General features: G+C 30.6%; 3 protein-coding genes and 1 long non-coding RNA gene across 5 annotated transcripts; all 4 read left to right on the forward strand.

Annotated features, from left to right (window-relative positions):
• The first annotated feature begins 1,829 nt into the window (after nucleotides 1–1,829).
• On the forward strand, nucleotides 1,830–5,392 carry LOC107897392 (uncharacterized). Its single transcript, XM_016822845.2, has 7 exons — nucleotides 1,830–2,173; nucleotides 2,256–2,395; nucleotides 2,541–2,630; nucleotides 2,727–2,779; nucleotides 3,562–3,664; nucleotides 4,530–4,635; nucleotides 5,077–5,392. The coding sequence occupies exons 1-7, from the start codon at nucleotides 1,978–1,980 to the stop codon at nucleotides 5,094–5,096; spliced, it is 708 nt and encodes a 235-aa protein (XP_016678334.1). The 5' UTR covers nucleotides 1,830–1,977; the 3' UTR covers nucleotides 5,097–5,392.
• Nucleotides 5,393–6,204: 812 nt separating this feature from the next.
• Nucleotides 6,205–7,038, forward strand: LOC107896112 (cysteine-rich repeat secretory protein 38). Its single transcript, XM_016821248.2, has one exon. It carries the CDS (start codon nucleotides 6,246–6,248, stop codon nucleotides 6,963–6,965), a length of 720 nt encoding a protein of 239 aa, XP_016676737.1. The 5' UTR covers nucleotides 6,205–6,245; the 3' UTR covers nucleotides 6,966–7,038.
• Nucleotides 7,039–9,108: 2,070 nt separating this feature from the next.
• Nucleotides 9,109–11,287, forward strand: LOC107896111 (uncharacterized). 2 transcript variants are annotated; one of them, XR_001683596.2, is made up of 4 exons: nucleotides 9,109–9,359; nucleotides 10,149–10,218; nucleotides 10,307–10,445; nucleotides 11,044–11,287. It is a non-coding gene; the product is annotated as an uncharacterized lncRNA (long non-coding RNA). The 2 variants fall into 2 exon arrangements; XR_001683597.2 differs by having other exon boundaries at nucleotides 10,156–10,218.
• Nucleotides 11,288–15,456: 4,169 nt separating this feature from the next.
• On the forward strand, nucleotides 15,457–16,215 carry LOC107895727 (cysteine-rich repeat secretory protein 38-like; the record flags this gene model as incomplete). Its single annotated transcript, XM_041078477.1, is given in 2 exon segments — nucleotides 15,457–15,967; nucleotides 15,970–16,215. Coding segments are annotated over 2 exon segments (660 nt in total), but the record flags the coding sequence as incomplete, so codon positions are not given.
• Nucleotides 16,216–16,960: the final 745 nt, after the last annotated feature.

A 16,960-nucleotide genomic window follows, 5' to 3' on the forward strand; every position in this document is an offset into this window, starting at 1 on the left:
TCTCCTAACGTGAATTAATTAATTTTTTAAAGATTAACTTTTTTTACTTTTGAAAATAAACTAGCAAGTTCCATACGAACTTACTGGTTTAAAATATGAAAAGAGAGGATACTTTAGGGACTGATTTGTAATTTTAACTTTTTTCCTTATTAATTCCACTTCGATCCAATTCTTGATCTATACAATTATTTCATATTACTAATCAATATCAAATATTTTCATACTATACCATGATATGCATGATTTCATATAATTTTATATTTTTCAATTTTCCTCATATTTTATATTTTATTCAATTTAGTCCTTAAATTCGGGATAAGCATAACCTTCGCTTCCTAGCTTTGGATTAAAATCTAATTTCATATATTCTCATTAAGGACCTTATACATTCTATTTCTAACATAATTTCATGAAAAGTTTTACATTTATTCAATTTGGTCCCTAATGTGACAAAGTTAACAATAAGCTAAATTAACTTTACAATCTAGTCCTTTCATTTTCTAAGCTTAAAATCTATCAATTACAAGCCTAGCTCTTCAATAAGTCAACAATGGAAACTTTCTAACATTCATAGATCATATAAATCATGCTCAATTACTCTATATCATGCATTGACATACCTTGACATCTCAAGTAAATTGTTATGATAGCATGCAATCCTAAAGTCACAATTCAATTACTTAACATGTCAAATTTGCAGCTCATGCATTTCTAAGTGCAAAATAGGTTCATTTCATACCAATATGACATTTAAAACTTGTCCAAATGTTCAACATACCATTTGAGCATCTATAACAACATTTCACTAGTAGACATACATACCATTCATCATGCATCTTCAACAAACATGTCATGCATATTCAAGCATTAAATTCAATCAAACAAACAATCATAAAGTAGATATAAAATACTTGAAACAATCCTTAAAAATTTCATTACAACTAGCAATTAATAAAGTCTAACACCTTCAGTTTTGGTCCCACATTGCCTTTCTTATTGAAGTAGAAAACACAACACATACCCGTCGCAAGCTTGCCCACTTCTCCTCCCTACTCAATCTATTTTTCTGCAAAATATACATAAGAGAGTGAGTTTTTTTCAAGCTCAGTGAGTGCTCAAAGATTGCCATAAATAATCCACAATGTCAAGGTTAATTGAAAGCATACTAGATCATTTATGTATCATAGCAATTCATGTTAATATATTGACATATTGTGACTAGGAAACATATATAAACACATATGCATTGGATAAGTGGATCTCCCAATACACCTCACGACTCATAAAGCCCATACTAGTCCCATAAAAGTGTAGTATGAAGCTAAACACTTTCCAAACACACCAACTAGTCTCGTTGAATGGAAACATTCCCTTTATCTCTCCAAACCAATCCCAGGGCCTCAATTCCCTCACATACAAGCACAATAATGGAAGCTTAAGGTCTGGACTAGATGGTGCGTCAAGAGGGGCCTTTATGAATAAAACCTATTCGGGAGCCTATCAGCTTAATGAGGACATGGTAATGAACTCATATATGTGGCCAACAAACATGTTCACATACAACCCAAGACCACCAGCAGTGAAAGTGGTACAAGAGGAGGACTTATGATAAAATTGATAGAATGTGCAAATATTAGAAGACCAAATTTATTATTAAACCAATAAAAAGTCTACATCAATTTTCCTTAATTTCTCCAACAGGAAGTGGCTAAATAATTTATTTCAAAATATTCAGTGAATACATGAAAAAAATTAAATGACGAAAATAGAACGAAAATAATAATTTAGTGAGATTTGAGTTTAAATAGGAAAAAAAATGCCAAATTTGCACCATAACCTTAACAAACTACTAGTATTTGAATTTATCTTATTTGCTTATGACTGTACTTATTTTGGGCTCAGAACCCATCAACCCCTTTTAAACCCTCCCTTAAAACCCGTCTCAAAATCTTCGCTCTTTCAGATAACGGGGGCGAAATGGCAATTCTGACCTGGATACCACCATCTCCAGTGGCGGTTACCGCTTCATGGGACACCCAGCAAAGGCCATCTTACAACCCCAACGCTCCACGCAAGCTAAAACCCAGCCCCAACCTTAAACCGTCACCGCCAATCACCCTCCCCACCCGCACCGACCCTTCGGTTTTCGATATCCTCAAGCGTCCCTCTCAAGGTAATCCTTTCCTTGCCAATGTGTTACCATTTTGTAGCTAAATATTGAGTTATTATCTCATTTCCTTAACTATAAATTGTAGAAGTAACGCCCGTAAAGGTAGATTTGGATGACACTTATTTGGGTTATGAGAGATGGTTACCCACCCCACCTAAAGTGGAGAAACCTCGATCGGTTTTCAATGCGGCCACATTAGCCTATATTGGTGATTGCATTTACGAGGTTGTTTTATTCTAACATTTTCAACTTGTTAGTCACTGGGGTCATATCCTTTGTCAGAGTATAAGATGACAGTAACTTTAATTTTGAAGTTCGATTATGTCTTTCTGGGTATCTTACATGTAATGTTTTTTCTTGTAATCTGCAGCTATATGCGCGTAGACATTTTCTGTATCCTCCTCTAAGTATTGAAGAGTATAACGATCGTGTGACATCGGTAGTACGCTGTGAGGCGCAAGTATGAGTCTTTTTTAATGAATATTTAGTAATGTTGTGAAGACTACTTTGATTATTTGTGCATGTTAATAACCTTTAGTTCCGTTGATTCTTTTAGGATGCATTGCTAAAGGAACTTCTTAATGATAGTTTCTTATCGAACACTGAAAGGTTAGTAGTATGAGTGAGACATGGGTATGTTTAATTTTTTAAAAATGTTTTTTGCCATTTATATGAAGGATCCTTGGAGTCTTATTCTTGTATCCAAATTTGAATGTGTTGGACATGGTATATTGAGAAAAATGAAGAACTAAAGCGACATAGTCTTTGTTTCTATGTATATGGATGCCCCATTACAATACTTAAAAATTTGGAATTTCTGACTTCAGCATTTGAGTTGCAGTCAAGCTGCTATATAACTAATAAATTTAGAACAACTGAAGACAAAAGAACTGCTCTAGTTATTCGAATATTGGTTAGAATAGATGGATTGATTGGTGTAGACATCAAATGTCTTTGGCTTAAAAAGAGAAAAGCTTGATAAGTTTTCTACTCAAGTCTATGGTGCTCCATTAAGACATAAGAAAGATTAATTTTTCCCCTATGTGTTTTAAATGGTGATAAGACCAGAAGGTGTGACATTTAAGGCAGTTAAATATTCCATGATACATATAAATTTCTAATGTATTGTAATGGCAGGAGAAGTCTAGAAATAATAATAATAATTAGTATCTTTCAAAAAAATAACAATTAGTATTAGGGGCAATAACCAGTTGTTATGTTGCTTAAGTAGAGGCATCAAGAAACAGCCATGGATTCTTGTCAGCACAGATATAGAGATTCAAAATCTTATGTTTGCACTTTCCACAGCCTTCTAACATGAGCATGCAAAACCTAAACCTCTCATGAGTATAATTAAAAAAATATTATTGTATTTGATCATTTTACTGCAGGGATGTTCTTCGATGGGGAAAGAACATTAATTCCGCTAAAACACGGACAAAAAAGCGTGCTGGTGCGGCAGTTTATAATAGAGCATCTTCACTCGAAACACTGGTTAGTATCCTAAGTTATTGTGTTTCCTTTGGAAAGGTATTTGATTGATTTAGTTATCGTTGATTTGGCAAGGGGATTTGCACTTAAATTCTTCTTTTGGAGGAAATTGTGGACCAATAGCCTATGGACCTATGGCTTGGTCTGAAGTATTTCATTTATTGTAAACAAGAAATTTGTCAGATTTGAAATCTATTTATGACTTTATAATACCAAAAAAAAAAAAACAAAAACAAAAAAAAAAAACAAAGAAGAAAAAGAAAAAGGAGGCCATTCTGTTTTCTTCTTATAAAGGTTTTCTGGAATTTTCATTGTATTTGCACGTTAATCTTAGTCTTGTCAAGGTATCTGCATGGTAAAACAGGATAATGCCATGTATCATTGGGTATATCTTGAGATTTGACATAATTCCACCAGTCAGTTTATACGATCTTTATTAAAATAGTTTCACTTAAACGTATGCATCTATGAGATTTTTTTTTTTCGGGTGGGGGGGGAGTGTTTACAGAGTAAATTTAGGGGAGAACCCACACATGGTAATTACCACAGTGGGACTTGAACTTTGGTGTTCATCGACCCAAGGTCTCAACCTTGCTAAGGCATCATTGGCATGTAGCTATGATATTTCATTTAGTACCATAGAGTGTTTGATTCTCTAAAATTCGTCTTAGGATTTACCATGTTGTATATGCACTGTGTTTTGCCATTGTAAGTCTTCCAAGATCATGTATGATATGGTATCTACTTGATACGTAACCAGTTTCTTGCTGTTTAATATTTGGATTTAAACATGTTTAAAAGAAGTCATAAGTCGAAAATTCAAGAACCTTTTCTCTTGATTTAAGTTGTTAATCATGCAATTTTTCAGATTGGATATCTCTACCTTACAAATGTGAACCGTTTGGAAAAGCTCATGGTAAGGCTTGGATTTTCCACTGGTGCATCTGCAGAGATGATATTGAAGGAAATAAATGGTAAGTTAAAAGTTAATCCATGGTGCAAAAGCAGCTCCTTGTTATGTCTCACATTTGCATTCTTCTCTAGATAGTTGACTTTTTCCCCAAATGCTTATCCTTATGTTTTAGTTTTGGGAGGGAGGCTCATGCAACAAGCTTGCATGAATCACAGACACTAGGTTTTAATCTCTAGATAATGTTGCAACTTGCAAATGTGGTGTAGAATTATTGGAAAGTTAAAAACAGTAGTCATTTTCTGATCTAATTCATGATTGCTTGCTTGCCACTTTTTATCTCCGGCCTCTTGTAACAAAATGACCCTTTTATATTATAAATGGAATAAGAAACTCCTGCAATTTGACCAAGTAGTTTTCTTCCAAGTTTCAGCTCAGTGTTCGTTTATCTTTTCACTATCATCTGATTCAATAATAATCACCTTCTACTTTTTCCTTTAAACAGGTGCAAAACCAGTGCAGTAGATAAAGATGGTGCTCAACACTTTTGCTCAGTTCAAGCTGGCTCAACTGACATATATATATATAGAGAGAGAGAGAAGAGAATGGATAGTATATCATTTGTTTCCTTCTGGGTTTTAGCCCCTTAGGTTAAAGTTGAGGGTTCTTGCATAATCTTTAGACAAAGCATATTTGTAGGTTTTAGTATTGACATTTGCTTTTGTATCTTTCAGTTGTTTGTATCAATTTAAAAAGTATATATTTTTATATTTAAATTCAATTATAATAAATATAATGTTAATATAAAAATATTTTTTAAATTTGTAAATAAATAGTGATTTGAGTTTATAAATAGAAGGGAAAAAAAGGTTGACCAGTGTGTGGAGAAACATCTATGAAGCTGACAAATGAGATACAAAGTCAACTCTTCATAGGATTCTTACACTTATTATTTTCATCAAACCGTTGATTGTTAAAGCTGAATTTTTCATATAAAGTTGCTTGAAATCTAGATTTATGAAAAATACAAACAAGCATGCGATGAAGTTCTAAAACCAGAAAAACGCTTTCAATCTGTAATAAAATTCATAATCTCATAATTAAAAGATAAAATGAATAACCATTACATGACATATAGAGAATATTATTTCTTCATACGAGTTAATTCAAAAACGTAAATATATATTTTTATTTTCTTTCCTATTTATTTTATTATGCTTAAAATTTTCCTTTTTATTTTTTCATATTGGGGTTACTCATCTAAGCTTTGAGTTCCTTTCAGCAAAAACTTTATTCAGTTTAATAATATATATTTACCAATTTATCAACTAATATATTTTAAGTTTGTTTTACTGTTTAAAATTGCATCTTCATTCTCTTTTTAAAAACGAAATATCCCTTACTTGGTACACCCTTCCCACAATTTTACTACTAATTCTGCATGATAGTTTAAGAATGAGTGCGGTTTTAGCATACCCCATTATTTACAGCATTATTTTTCTGCCGCCGCCGGAGCCCGCGTTTGAAACATTCTCATCACCAAAATTTCATCGGCAAAAACTGAAAATGTCAACGCCATCAATCTCCTCGGTCAAACCTGGAAACGTTTCCCTATAAAAAACACTTTCCATTCTCCTCAACTTCAAACAAATAAGCTAAATATTGCAAATTACAATGTCTTCTTCCATTGTTTATCTATTAAGCCTTGCTTTCCTTCTCCAAACAGCGTTCGGAGCTGATCCTCTCTTCCATATTTGTTCCAACTCTGGGAATTTCTCCACCTACAATGATCCTTATGAAGCCAACTTAAATGTGCTCACTGGCTACCTCTCCATTCAAGCTCCTTCTTCAGGATTCGGCCTCGGTTCCATAGGTCAAAACCCCAACCAAGCTTATGGCCTCGCACTTTGTAGAGGCGATGTGTCGACCCCGGACTGTAAAACCTGTGTTGTGGAAGCAGGCAGTGAAATATGGAAACGCTGCCCTTACGACAAAGGTGCAATCATTTGGTACGATAACTGTCTTTTCAAGTACGCAAACATGGAGTTCTTTGGCCATGTTGATAACCAAAACAAGTTCTACATGTGGAACTTGAACAACGTGAGTGAACCCCAGTCGTTCAATGCGAAGACCAAGGAACTGCTGAGCGATTTGGCTACCCAAGCTTATGCAAATCCCAAAATGTATGCAGCTGGAGAGATGGAGCTGAACGGATCGAAGAAACTTTACGGGTTGACTCAGTGCACCAGGGACCTTTCCAGCACTGAGTGCAAGAAGTGTCTTGATGGCATAATCGGGGAGCTTCCAAGCTGCTGTGATGGCAAAGAAGGAGGAAGAGTGGTTGGTGGGAGTTGTAACTTTAGATATGAAATTTACCCTTTCCTTAATGCTTAATTAAACCTTCCTGAAACGAAACTATGCCCATCTATAAATAATGTTACTTGTATGTTGGTATGGAAATATATTGTATTCTGTCATTGTTGAATAAATAAAAATTTATGTTTTTTAAATTATAATTTCTTAAATTTATAAATAATGTTACTTTTTCCATGCAATCATTCTTTCATGGCAACAATTATAATCGGTATAACTTATCACTTTTTTTTTTCTTATCACTTGGAAATTAAGTTATGATTTACCTTTAAGGCTTAGTCTTTTTCGATGTTTGATTGGCTGAAAATGATTTTACAAAACACGGGAAAATGAGGTGTTTTTTGGGGGAAAATGTCTTACTCTTTTTATTTCGATAAGACATGTTCAAACCATTTTTTTGAAAAACGGGAATCGACTTTTTAAAACGAAAATTTAGAGTCGCCACTGATCTTTTTTGATGAAGTGTGATCAGGTCATCTCAAAACGTGATCGTTTTTCAATAAACAGTATTGATTTATCAAAACAACGATTTTGGTCTGTGAAAATTGGAAAAATAGGCACGGGAATCGATTACGTGCGAGGAAGGGTTATCACCCTCGTCGCGCCCAAATTTGATACTTAATTGATTATTCAGTGTCTTAATGTCGAAAAATTAAAAATTTGACAAGAGTTTAAAATACGATCCCTTTAGTGTTAATGCTTTTTTAAAGTATTTGGATGAATTAAAATGTATGTCAAGGACCGTTTCATCTCAAGGTAAAATGTTATATCCAGTACGTCAAGACACAACATCTCGACCCTCGAGTATGAGCTTGCCCTCTATTTCATTTAAAACTCATGTATTTAAATTTTAAAAAAGGATATTCGAATATTTAGATCAAATGAAAAATCGAAACCCAGTACGGGCACGACTACTCAAATTTCTAAATACGGAATATTACCTTTATTTTATTTAAAACTCATGTATTTTAATTTAAAAGGATAATCGGTTACTTAGATCAAACAAAAAACCGAAACTCAGTACATTAAGACACGATTTCTCGAATTTCTAAATACCGAATATTGCCTTTACTTGAAAAATCCAGACAATAATAATAATAAATAAAATAATATAGAGATAAAAAAAGGAATAACAAAAAAAATTCGAATGAAAATTTAATTTAAATCAGGAGTAGGCAAATAAACACATGTACAATAAAATATTGAATGAAATAGTTTAAAAATAGGACGGATAATAAAAATAATAGTAATAATAATATAATGGTAATAATATTAAAAAAAAGTTAGTATAATGATGATAATAGTGTTAAAAATAATAATAATAAAAAACAAACTACATATTAATGATAATAGAAAATAATAATAATAATAATAATAATAATATACGTGCTAATAATAATAACAATATAAAAAAAAAGAAAATAATACTATATTGATAAAAATAATAATTGTAGATTAATAATAATAGTAATAAAAAGGTAAAAGTAATAAAAATACTATTACGTTACTACTAATAATAATAATAAAGAAAACAGTAATAGTATATAGAATAATAGTAAAAGTAATAATAATAATAATAATAATATTAAAAATAACACTCTCCCCCTCCCTTCTAAATCCGGCCATTGGTCCAGCCTTGCTTCGATCACTGGACCTCCCGTGCCGCTGTCGGCACCACTGTACACGGCGGCCGGACCTAAAAAAAACCCTTTTTTCGGCAATTTCAAAATGTGTAAGCTTCTTCCCCTTTATTTTTACTTTCGTATGTAAAAAAAATTGAAAGATAAAATAAAATAAACAAAGAACTTAAAACTAGAATAGACAAAAAAAACAACTCTTTTGCTTTGATTTTTGATTAATCTCTTGTATTTTTTGTATTGAAAGTCTCTCTTTTTCTTGTATTCGAATCTCTCTCATTTTTTCTCAAAAAAAAAAACTCATTACAATGGTTTTGAATGACTTTTATAGCCAAATTTTACAACTTGTTTGCTAACCGATTGCCTCTTTCTTTTTGCAAGCAAGTGGGGTAATAGAGTTAGTGGTTGATTTAGTGAGGTGTTAATTGGACTGTTAATTTATTTGGTGTTTTGGGCTTTACTTGTTGGGCCTGGGCAAAATTTGGGCTTTTCCAAAGTTTTTCCTCTTCACATCCCAGCATCAGAACTTGCTAAAGGCTCTCTCCTTCTTCTTCTCCTTCTCCTCCCCCTTCCCTTCATTGCGTCCCCGACCTAGGATTCATCTCTGTATCAAAAACAACCAGTAGTAGTTTCGTTGACAAAAAGAAAAAAGCCTTAGCCATTTCTAGTCTTTTCAAAAATGAAACTTTCAAACAATTTGGTGATTTTTTCTCTTCAATTTTTTCATCTATTTCCCTTCAGCGATTTGCCACTTCAAGCGAAATCAGTTGAATGGAAGGTGAGACAATTAACTATAGGAAATAATAAGAAATTGAGAACCATTTTGGAATTATATGATTTGTTTGCTTGCTTCTTAGCAAAATGTAATAACATTTTTGTTTTCATATATTCATTTTTCTCTCTGGTTATTCCCCGAAAATAATTAAAAAGAAACCTTTTTGAATCGATGTGAGATTAAAATAGATAGTTTTAATTAATACCTACGTTTCAATAGATCCATTAAGTTGACAATTTAGTTTGTTTGTATATTTTTTTAAATGATTTTTATTTTGTGGAATTAATTAGATAGAATCTTGATTAGGTTCAATTTGTGATGAAGTTAATGATTTTGTGTTTGAATTGTGCCTTTTGATGTGTTTGATTTTATGGGTATTTGATTTTGAACCACTTCTCTTTATTAGATTATCTATTTTATGCTGCAACCCCGGAATGGATGTTAGCAAAGATGGGTGATTTGTGGTCACCCTTAATTTTGTAAAATGGATGAAATGGTTAATTCTTTGTTTTGTAGGATTACTTAATTTTATCCGCTTTGCGTTTCTTGATTCATGATGAGTAGTGTTGTATGTGTTGCCTGATTGTATTTTGTTGATCTCCTATGTATGAGAAATAGACATGGAGGAGTTAATTCTTGATGTGCTCCTCCATGCACAAAAAATAAAGAAGGGGAAACACTTATGGAATGCTTTTAAAACTGTTAGGACAAAAGAAAATTCAAGTAGGTTAAAATGTTAAAATCATAGTTTGATTTTATAAGACAGATATTGATTTCACTTTGAGTTTGAAGTCTCCAGCTTTATCAGATTCCAACTCCAATATTTGGTCTTCAGTCAATAGAATCAATAAATGGTAAAAAGGTTAGTCCTGTTGTTTGCTTTTAGAATGATCTAGTGTATGGAAAGAATGACATGAATGGGATTTCTGGTCTCTTTTGCTGTTGCCTAGGTATGGAGTGTATTTATGCGAAGAGAATATCATGTTGCAATGCATAGATGGATTGAAGCATTTATTTGCTTCAGTGCCGCAATGATGTGATAATGATTTGTACAAGTAATCAAGAAGTCTTGTTGATCCTGAAATTCTTGTAAGAGAGACCGTTTGTATTTTATCATTTTTTTCTTTTCTTTTTAAATATTTTTCTATATTCTTATGTGATAAATTCAATGCTTTTACTTGATTTAACATTTGTTTAGTCTTTGCCTGAGTTATTTTAGTTCTTGAGTTATTCTATTGAAATTTGTTATTTTGCTCATCTTCATGCAATTAATGTAAGTGAAATAGAAGCACTTTATGAGCTTGTCAAGAAGATAAGCAATGTTGTTATAGATGATAGGCTGATCAACAAGGTGATCAACAAGGTTTTTGTTTTTTCATAGTTCCCATTTTGTTATATAATTGATATCTTTTGTTATGTTTGTCAAGTTTTTTGGGTTGATGGTCATTCCTCATCTTGAGTTGGTTCTTTCCCTCTTACTTTGTAATATTTAACTTTTATTTATATTACTATTTGACAAGAGGAGTTCTAATTGGCGTTATTCAAAACAAACAAAAAGGAGAGTTTATTTGCTGATCGGGTATTTTTATCTAATGTTACTTAATAATGTCTCCATCCTTGAAAGAATAATTCTTGTTAGCATAATATTTCTTGAGTTGCTGTTAATAGATATTTTATTTCACTGCAGATATTAGACTTGTTTAATACAAAGCATAATGGAATTCTAGGTTTTGAAGAGTTTGCTCGTGCTCTCTCTGTCTTCCATCCAAATGTGCCCATTGACGATAAGAATGATTGTATGTGTTAAATATTTTAGTTTTTTGTATACTTCATCCATCTGTTTACCTCTCTTGTTGTAAATCATAATCATGTTAACATAGTAGTTAGATGTAAATGACTGGTATGGAAATGTAATTATGGACTTTTGTGCATAGATGATGTGTCTAAACTATGTATTCTTGTGTAATCTATTTTCTTAGACTAGGCAATTTCTTTTCGTAAATGATTTTTTTTCTCTTTGAATCCATTTATTTGGCACTGGTTTTTAATGTTTAATTTATGTATTTATTTATAAATAAATCATTGCGTAAAATATAAATTTAATAAATATAAAATAAACTCAATTAAACAATGTGAAGATAATAAATTCTTAAATGTATGTTTGTTTCATTTAAAATAGTTTTTATAAAATATTTTCAGAAAATTTACCAAACAACAGAAAATATTTTACACAGGTTTATCCAAATACCAGAAAATATTAGCTTATCTAGAAAAGTAAACCATTTTCCAGAAATCATTTTCAGTCAATCAAACTAACCCTTAATGTTTCATATGGATTTATATTTTGTATAACTTGACTCAAACATATATATATATATATACAGGGGGTAGTCAGGGGGGCTAGCATGGGCCCCGACCCCCCCCCTAAAATGTAAAATTACATTTTAGGCCTTTAAATTTTTTTAAAAAATTTAAATTAGTAAAGGTAAAATTGTACTTTGGCCTCCCTAAAATTATAAAAATTCGATTTAATCCTTTACAAATTATAAAAATATAAACTATAAAAAATTAAAATTTCATCCGGCCTCTCTAAAAATTTTTTTTGCCTTCGCCCATGTATATATATATGGATTTATATTTTGTATAACTTGACTCAAACATATATATATTATACATTTACAACATTTTACAATAAATCACTTATTGATTAAAGAAGTCTTAAAAAGTGACATGTGATTTGAGAATCTCATCGTAACACATGTGGAGGAACATGATTCAATTTTTAAGTTCTAATGTATAAATAGTTGCAAGAGATTTCCAAAAAAAAAAAACACTACTAGTGAGAAAGCGGAATCGTCTTCTTGACATTCAGTACAACTCTTTATGTGAATATCCGACACCTTCAACTATTATTCTTTATATATATAAATAAAAATTATTATAAGAATCAATTGAATTTTGAAAATTGTAATTAGTTTTTGTAATTTTAAGGCTTAAATAAAAAAAATGCCTAAACAATACTATTTTTCTTAAATTGGCACTTTAACTTTTATTATTATTATTATAAGTGATACTTAAGTCACACTTCGTTATTCAAATTACTTTCATTTTTTTTAAAAAAAAACTCTTAGTCATTCATTTTATAACACTTTTAAATTAAAATAAAATTAATTTAAATTATAAAAAAATACTTTAATTAAAAATTTTCAATTTTTACACCCTCTCCCTCCTGAGAAATTCTAGGGTCCCATAAGCTCTCTTTTAATACTAAATAGAGTTACTAGGTAATTTGGTAAAGGTAAAATGAAAGAAAACTTTTTCAATATTTTTTTGTATTCACTCATAATTTCTTTTGTACTTCTTCAAAAGTTTTGGTAATTTCTCACATTTTTTTTTACACTTCCTCAGAATTTTTGATATTCCCAAATGTTTTTTTATATCCCCTCATGATATTTTTATAATCACTCGTATTTTTTTGGTAATCTCTAATAATTTTTTATACTCCCTCACCTTTTTTAATACTTATCTCATATTTTTTAATAATCCCTAGTATTTTTTAGTATTTCCTCATAATTGCTATTCTTTTTTTCTTTTTCTTTTTTGTATTCCCTCTTTCTTTTATAGCCTCAAAATTCTTAGTATGAGAAATATATTTTTGAGTAATAAAAGTATTATTTTTGCATAGTAATAAATTTTATTGTGATTCTGTTTGCGAACCAAAATTTGGTAATATTTAAATTATAATTTTGCTTGAATATAATTATAATTTTTAAAAAATAATTTAAGGAAATAATATTAAATATTTTTTTTTATTTTAAATTAAAAATTATCACATGTTACAAAATAATTAGTTAAGAGAATTTTTTAAAAAAATGAATAAAATAATTTAGATGATATCACTTCAATTAATGAAATATAATTTAAATACCATTTATGACAAAAAAAGTTTAACTACTAAATTAAAAAATATATAATTTAGTTAAATTTTATGGTAACATTGTAACTATTTAAATATGTATATCAAAATAAGATTTAAAGTAGAAACAGTTTAAAGTAAGAGAATAAAAAACAAATTCATCTAACTCCTTATGAAGATTAAACAGTAGTTCCTATAACATATTCTTATTCCTAAAGAGGGAAACAAAGATGCTAACTGCATAACTAAAATAACTTTCCATAAAAATCTACATTCGATATTATTTCATGTCTTCTAACAATTTTGTTTCCTTCAAAAAAAAAAAAAAAAGAGAGACACACAAGGAGTAGCCAAACATTTATCCATGCGCAAGTTTTCTATTTGACACATTCTAAACTTTATTATAATTTTTTATATAATAATTTATTTCATCCTTCAATTTTATAAAAAAAATTATTTTATTTTTTTATTATTTTAATTTTTATTAAATCACCTTAAAATGGGTGAAAAATTAATGTTTGTTAATTTTGTTAACGAAGCATACACATGACTTGCCATGTGGATGATACGTCGACATTTAGTTACTTTTTAAAAATTTAAAAATTTTAAAAAATTTAAAAGGTTATTTTTTAAAAACTAAAAATTATTAAAATTATTAAAAAGTATAAAAATTATAATTTTTAAATATTTTTAAAATTTTTAAAATTTAATTAAATGTTTACATTTCATCTACGTGACAACCCATGTGTATACCATATCAAGAAATTTAATAAACATTAAGTTAAGAGCTAAAAGAGGTGAAAATTTAAATAAACGTTAAAATAATTTTTTTTTAAGTTGAAGGGGGTAAAAAGTGATTAAAAAAATATATTTTTTGGTAAATACTAAAATCATTATTTAGAAATATCATTATCACCATACTCGGTATTATACATGTTACAGAGGTTGGGTTGTTGTGTAGATCTAGTCTTGACAAGATTGTAAACCCAACATTTAATAATTAAAAAAATTATATATTTTTTATTATAAAAATAACAATGTAAATATAAAAAATTTGTTTAAGTAAAAAAAAGAGTGATTTGAGCTGATGGAGAAAAGCAGAGAAATGAGGTTGATGATACAAAGTCAAATTGATTGCATGATATTATGAATATAATAAACAAGCATCAGAAAATAAATAAACAAAATGATCCATGCCCTTGTGAATTAAAATGTAAAAGTAAAACCCTAAATAGTCTTATAAAATATGCAATGCTTTACTTCTTCCATTTTGAATATATTTCTTTACATGTTGCTTTATTCATGATTTTTTTATATTCAGGATTTATAATATCATCCTCTCTTCTAAAATTTCAACTTTCCACATTTCTACAAGAATGACTGCTGTTTTAGCTTACCCCATTATTTACAGCATTATTTTACTGCCGCCGCCGGAGCCCGTGTTTGAAAAATTCTCATCACCGAAACTTGAAAATGTCAACCCCATCAATCTCCTCGGTCAAACCCTGGAAACATTTCCCTATAAATAACACTTTCTATTCTCCTCAACTTCAAACAAATAAGCTAATTTGCAAATTACAATGTCTTCTTCCATTGTTTATCTATTAAGCCTTGCTTCCTTCTCCAAACATCTTTCGGAGCTGACCCTTGTTCAAAAGTCAAATAAGGTGGGAAGCAAGTTGTTAAAAAGGTGAGAAGAAAGTTGCACCGAATGTTGAAAGTGAAAGGGATAATTGCATTTTTAGTCCTTAATTTTTTAGGCCATTTGCAAGTTGGTCCTTGAATCTTAATTATAAGTAGGCCTAACCATTTCACTTTTCAACCATCTCAACCATTCATTCTCTCTTAGTTTTCTCTCTTCTCCCATTTGAGAATTCTTAAGTAATTCTATTTGTTTGTAATATTTTGGAGATAGTGAAGTTATCATCTGGTATTAGTGCCCGAGGATGTAGGTATAATTTACCGAACCTCATTAAAACTCTTGTGTTCTTTCTTGTCCTATTTTTCTTTCAATATTTAAGGGTATAATAGTAGTATTTAATTGTGCTATTAAATTACAATAGAAGGAATATTCTGACTAAGGAAAGACTTGGTACTTGAGATTATGATCCACCTCTCTTTCCTGGGAATTGAACTTTGTGTGATTTTTTAGTACAATAATTTACACGCTTCCGACCCTATTGAAACAACAACCCTCTCTTCCATATTTGTTCCAACTCTGGAAATTTCTCCGCCTACAATGATTCTTATGAAGCCAACTTAAATGTGCTCACTGACTACCTCTCCATTCAAGCTCCTCCTTCAGGATTCGGCCTCGGTTCCATAGGTCAAAACCCCAACCAAGCTTATGGCCTCGCACTTTGTAGAGGCGATGTGTCGACCCCGGACTGTAAAACCTGTGTTGTGGAAGCAGGCAGTGAAATACGGAAACGCTGCCCTTACGACAAAGGTGCAATCATTTGGTACGATAACTGTCTTTTCAAGTACGCAAACATGGAGTTCTTTGGCCATGTTGATAACCAAAACAAGTTCTACATGTGGAACTTGAACAACGTGAGTGAACCCCAGTCGTTCAATGCGAAGACCAAGGAACTGCTGAGCGATTTGGCTACCCAAGCTTATGCAAATCCCAAAATGTATGCTGCTGGAGAGATGGAACTGTGCGGATCGAACAAACTTTACGGGTTGACTTAGTGCGCCGGGACCTTTCCAGCACTGAGTGTAAGAAATGTCTTGACGACATAATCGGCGAGCTTCCGAGCTGTTGTGACGGGAAAGGAGGAGGAAGAGTAGTTGGTGGGAGTTGTAACTTTAGATATGAAATATACCCTTTTGTCAATGCTTAATTAAACATTCCCGAAACAAAAGTATACCCATGAATACTGTATGTTGGTATGCCAATATATACTGTAATCATTTCTCTGTCATTGCTGAATAAATAAAAATTATGATTATTAAAAAAAATCATGTTATTTTGTTTTCAATTTTCTTATTATATGAATTATTTTAAATTACAATCTTTTCAATAAAATCAATTATTATAAACATTACTTAATAACTAAGCACAAAAATTTTTACATTTAATTACCTACTTAACTTTAATCTTATCACTTATTTAAAGCATAATTTAAATGTGAATTTTATTTGTTGAAATAAGTATATAAATTTTACGACGGGAGATTTAATAAAATTTTCTTTTGGGATCGATCTGTATAAACAACAAAATAAAAAAGATTGAATGTACAAATTTTATGTAGAAAACTCTTTTAGAGAGGATAAAATCATGTGCAAAAAAGTTTTGACTTTTCACTAAATGAGTAAATAAATAAAAGTACAATATGGAGAAAATAAACCTAAATGTACTAAATGTACAAACTCAAATCCCAAAAATAAAACCCTAACTCTCATAGAGTTCTCTAAAAAAGAGTACAAATCTCAAACTCATATGTAACTACATCTTGTTACTCTTAAATAAAAGTAATTGTTAATTGACATGACTAAATTAGAGTTACAAAAACCCTTTAAATAGGCTCAATATTAAGGGCTAAAACGACTAAAATAACCTTGAGTTCAACTGACTTTGGTAAAAGGCATTACTACTTGGAGCCTTTAAAGGGGTTCAAATAATGCAACCTTAATTCCCTCGTTAGAAACAGGTTTGCTTAAGAGTTGAATTTCTTCCTCATTA

The sequence above is a fragment of the Gossypium hirsutum genome, chromosome A10 (assembly GCF_007990345.1).
Source record: "Gossypium hirsutum isolate 1008001.06 chromosome A10, Gossypium_hirsutum_v2.1, whole genome shotgun sequence".
In the NCBI taxonomy this organism is placed as follows: Eukaryota; Viridiplantae; Streptophyta; class Magnoliopsida; order Malvales; family Malvaceae; genus Gossypium; species Gossypium hirsutum.